At 29.8% G+C, this 5519-nt stretch overlaps 1 protein-coding gene across 1 annotated transcript; it reads left to right on the forward strand.

Annotated features, from left to right (window-relative positions):
* Positions 1-984: 984 nt before the first annotated feature.
* Positions 985-4733, forward strand: LOC120360020 (putative uncharacterized protein DDB_G0282133). The gene is made up of 4 exons (XM_039459544.1): positions 985-1187; positions 1305-2462; positions 2525-2622; positions 4227-4733. The coding sequence occupies exons 1-4, from the start codon at positions 1136-1138 to the stop codon at positions 4731-4733; spliced, it is 1815 nt and encodes a 604-aa protein (XP_039315478.1). The 5' UTR covers positions 985-1135.
* Positions 4734-5519: the final 786 nt, after the last annotated feature.

The following is a 5519-nucleotide window of genomic DNA, read 5'->3' on the forward strand; positions in this document are numbered from 1 at the left end:
ACGTATGTAGTAACTACAAGGAGAAATAACTAGCTAGATCAACGGTTTAAAGTATGTATGTAACATCAGCGCTTAAGCTTATTTTTTGTTATTTACAATTCACGTGATTTTTTCAGTAGTAGGGTAAGCCACCTTTAGAGAATAATAAGAACGATTCTTCAACATATTCAGTTTTGGATTTGATACCAAAACTTCCTTTCCGAGAAAAATTTCACTCGAAATAGTGCATTGAGCATATACTATATTATAAATACTATATTATATTTAGTCAAATTTTCCTCGGAGAGGATATTCTGAAATGTAACTTAGGTCATTAGGCAAGAGTTTCATATAAGATAAATTTTTGTTTATTGAAATGTTCATATAAAAAGCAGTGCGAAGACATGACTACACACATCGCCATTAATAGAGTTTAGTAACATCCGTGATTATGAAATTGGCCAATCACAGACATTCCATTCTTCAGAGGTATACTTAATATTGGCCAAAGTCATCCTGGTCACTTTTTTGGCTTGAACTTGTCCTGTAATTGGCCTGTTGCTTTCTATCTAACGGCAAATGTTCTGCGTTTCATGAACGGTAGTCATTAAAAAAACACCGCGTTTGAAAAAATACCGCGCGCGGGATACCACTGAACGGAATTAGTACTTCAATTGTTTTTGTCCATGGGAGCCTAATGCCTGGTTAACGACTAAGGTAAAGCTTCATTGAATAATTTTATTATATTCGTACATTTTGACTGGTCTACAAGTGAAAAATGTCACAGTATACATTATTATTATGTCATCATAATAAATATTATGTGTCAAGCAATACAAGAAGCTATACGTTAAATGTGTTGTTGACGAGAATCGCAAAGAAAAATGTATTTTACGTGTAATCGCACGAAATAGTAAGTATCACTTTATATTTATGTAAAGTAATATAAATATTTTAACAAATCTATAATCCTAAATACAAATAATGATAAGAACATCAAAAATAGTTTTTGTACCTTACAACTTTTTTTATCTTAATAAATTCAGGCAATAATTCCGGTGTTAACTTGTGATTTTCGAAATAATTAAACCTGAAAATTTATTTTACAGAAAATAAATATCAACTTATAAAAATTGCTAAAAATTTAAACACAAATATGCCAAGAATTGCTTTACAAAATATAAAATTAGTGACTGATGCTAAAAGTAGTAAGTATTTTTATGTTAAATTCTAGCTAACATTAAAAATATTAAATTTCTATTTTTTAATAAAGTGAATGAGTGTAGATTAGTAAAGATTTATATGTATGATTTCGATTCTTGCAGTCATTAAAGAAGTACAGCATGTCAGTAGTGTTAATAAGCATATCACTAATTCGATTAACTGCATAGACTTTGAGAAGAATACAATATCTTTTGATAAAAGATCTGATCGCAATACAGTAAACGATGGTGAGAGTAACATTAGTAATCCTGTGATACGTACTGACTCTGATAAGATAGCATTTATCAATAATTGTGATAATAAAGATAATAGAGAAAAGACTGGAAATCTGAACGTAACATTTTCTTTTGATAAGGGCAATAATTTAGAAAGGGTTGATGATATTAATGCCACAAATTCCATGAATGGGAACATTTCTGATAATACATCTTCCTACAACAATGGTAATCATATCATGATGGACAATGAGAAAAATTCTAGCATTGATTTTATAGCTAATGTTGAACCAAATAGTTGTAAAGTGAGAGATGTTAACTATTCCATGAACGTTAATGATAACATATGCAATACAGTAAACGATGGTGAGAGTAACATTAGTAATCCTGTGATACGTACTGACTCTGATAAGATAGCGTTTATCAATAATTGCGATAATAAAGATAATAGAGAAAAGACTGGAAATCTGAACGTAACATTTTCCTTTGATAAGGGCAATAATTTAGAAAGGGTTGATGATATTAATGCCACAAATTCCATGAATGGAAACACTTCTGATAATACATCTTCCTACAACAATGGTAATCATATCATGATGGACAATGAGAAAAATTCTAGCATTGATTTTGTAGCTAATGTTGAACCAAATAGTTGTGAAGTGAGAGATGTTAACTATTCCATGAACGTTAATGATAACATATGCAATGGCAATGATCTTAGTATACTAGATAATATTATCGATATCAACAATTCTACGAATATCAATTTTGATGATGTATTGTCTTATGGGAATGACAAAGGCTGTAAATTTTTAGACGATAATAATATCAATGCTATAAATAGTCATAATTCTGATAACAATGAATTATTTGTTAACCTCAATGGCAGTGGCAATAATTCTGAGACAGGTATTGTTATCAACGGTGACCTTATATTTCCCTTTGACATTAACTCTAATATATTGGATGATGATAATGCTACTGCCAAAACTTCTGCGAGTTCCAGTAATAATGTTGATATGATCCTTCCTTGTAATGACACAAGTGATAATATTCTTCTGCAACAAATATAACAAATATTTCTGAATATCTACCTTCAACATCAGAAACTACAGTTGAAACAGAAATTGTAGAATGTGAAAGAAATCATGTTTCTACAAATAATGATAAAAATTCTTCAGTGTCCCTGATAGACATTTCTTCTGTAAATGCATTTGGTTGTAGAGAAGAAAATTTAAGTATTCCATTTTCTCAACCTAAAGGACTTCAAAAAAAGAATTTTTGCTACTACTGCAAAAAGTTTCAAAGTAAAATTGCACGCCATTTAGAAAATGTACATAAACTGGAACCTGAAGTGCAGAAATTCATATTATTGCCAAAAGGTAATCATATTTTTAAATTCTACAGAAATTTATAAAATTTTATTGTACATTTCTTCTTATCATTGTCAATAATGTTATTATAATCTTTTTTACAAAATAAATTTTTAATTAAAAAAAAGTTAATATTATAAATTAAAGTTTGTCTTTAAAAAAATAACTAATTACAATTAAGAATTATATCATTAAAAATTAACTAAGTTGAAAGCTATTAATTTTTTAACTTCATTAGTTAACTTTTAATTTATTTACTAGTTACTACCCAACCTTGTTAATATACATTATTAATATTTTGTGTTTTATTTTAGGCAATTTAGAAAGAAAAAAAATTATAGAAACTATTAGAAAGAAAGGAAATTTCATACACAATACGGATCCTTCTTTAAACACGGGTACGTTAGTTGTTTGCCGAAGGCCTGCTGAGAAGAGTGGAAAAAGTATAAAAGACTATACGTGTTGTGCAAAATGTAAAGGATGGCACGTTAAAAATAATATTAGACACCATTTTAAAGAATGTGCACATGTACCCAAAGGCAGAAATGTTCAAATTTTGGGACGTGCGGTGATGGGAAGGATTCATGAATGTGCAAGTGAAACAGTAAGAAAGTTTTTATTTCCAGTTTTAAGGGAAGATGATGTTACACGATGTATCAGATATGATAAATTATTAATAACATATGCAAATAAGCTATGTATCAAGTACACTCATCAACATCAACAAGATATGATACGTGCTAGGCTTCGATTATTAGGACGGTTTCTTATCGCAATAAAAGAATATAACTCTATAGTAACAGAATTTTCTGACATATACAATCCTGCGGTATACGATGATTGTCTTAAAGCAGTAAATAAAGTAGCTGATTTTAATTGTATTACTAAAAAATTCGGTGCCCCATCAGTTGCGTCAAATATTGGAACATATTTAAAACACATCGGTAATTTATTAATAACAGAGAACATAAAAACAAATGACAAAGAAAAGCAAGAAAAAACTGAAAATTTTTTAAAAATATTGCAAGAAGATTATGGAACATCTATTAACAAAATAGTAGAAGAAAATATAACGCAACATAAAAGACAGAAGAAAGTTACACTACCATCTATGGAGGATATAAAGAAGTTACATTCATATTTATCGAATCAAAGAAGATTATTATATACAAAGCTTCAAAAGAAATTCACGTTCCACATATGGCAGGATTTTGCAAAAGTTACACTTACATCCACACAAGTTTTCAATAGGAGAAGAGCTGGAGAAATTGAACGTGTTACCATAGAAGACTTTAATACTCGCGAAGGCATAACAAAAAAAAATTGTTCAGATTTATATAAAACATTAAAAACAAATTTAAAACAGGTATATGTTATTTACTTGTTGAAATATGTATTAATGTGTAATTTAAATAATATAATATTTTGTTTATAGATTGCTGATAAATATGTGAGGTTCTTAATTCGTGGCAAATTGGGGCGCACAGTGCCTGTGATTTTAGACATGGAAATAGTTCAGTGCATTGAACTAATTTTAAAATATCGAAAGGATGCAAACGTTCCTCAAAATAATCCTTACGTATTTGGAATACCTAATTATAGCAATAAGCGCAATTTCAAATATTTAAGAGCATGTGTTCTTATGCGGAATTTCTCTAAAAAGTGCGATGCACAGATGCCACATGCATTAAGAGGTACTGAATTGCGAAAACACATTGCTACGACATGTATTACGTTGAATTTATCTGAAAATGAAGTAGATGATTTGGCAAACTTTATGGGGCATCACGAAAAAATTCACAAACGCCACTATCGACAGTCTATACCAGCGGTAGAAATTATTAGAATGACCAAATTTCTGGAAGCAGCATTAGGTGAAGATGCACAACAGTCCAATGCTAATGATCCAGGTATTTTTACTATTTGTTTTATTATTCTGTAAATTGAAAAAAATTAGTATTAAATATTATACACACACGCACGCACACACGCAGCACGCACGCACGCACGCACGCACGCACGCACACGCACACGCACACGCACGCACACACACACACACACACACACACACACACACACACACACACACACACACACACATATATATATAAAAGCAAGAATATAAAATCTTTTAAAATTTTGATAATCTTAATTTGAATAATATATTTTCATTTCAATATCACATTACTTATCTAAAGTGCACAACATAATTGTTTTAACACAATTGAAATAATGAAATGGCAATACCGGTCAACAGCAGATCTTGGTGCTCAATAATTTTTTGAAATTTTCTTACTGTTTCACTTGCACATTCATGAATCCTTTCTATCACCGCACGTCCCAAAATTTGAACATTTCTACCTTTAGGTACATGTGCACATTCTTTAAAATTGTGTCTAATATTATTTTTAACGTGCCATCCTTTACAATTTGCACAATACGTATAGTCTTTTATACTTTTTCCACTCTGCTCAGCAGGCCTTCGGCAAACAACTAACGTACCCGTGTTTAAAGAAGGATCCGTATTGTGTATGAAATTTCCTTTTTTTCTAATAGTGTCTATAATTTTTTTCTTTCTAAATTGCCTAAAATAATCACAAAATGTTAATAATGTATATTAACAAGGTTGGGTAGTAACTAGTAAAAAAATTTGAAGTTACCTAATAACGTTAAAAAATTAATAGCTTTCAACTTAGTTAATTTTTAATTAAATAATTATTAATTGTAA

This window comes from Solenopsis invicta, unplaced genomic scaffold, assembly GCF_016802725.1.
Source record: "Solenopsis invicta isolate M01_SB unplaced genomic scaffold, UNIL_Sinv_3.0 scaffold_685, whole genome shotgun sequence".
NCBI lineage: Eukaryota > Metazoa > Arthropoda > Insecta > Hymenoptera > Formicidae > Solenopsis > Solenopsis invicta.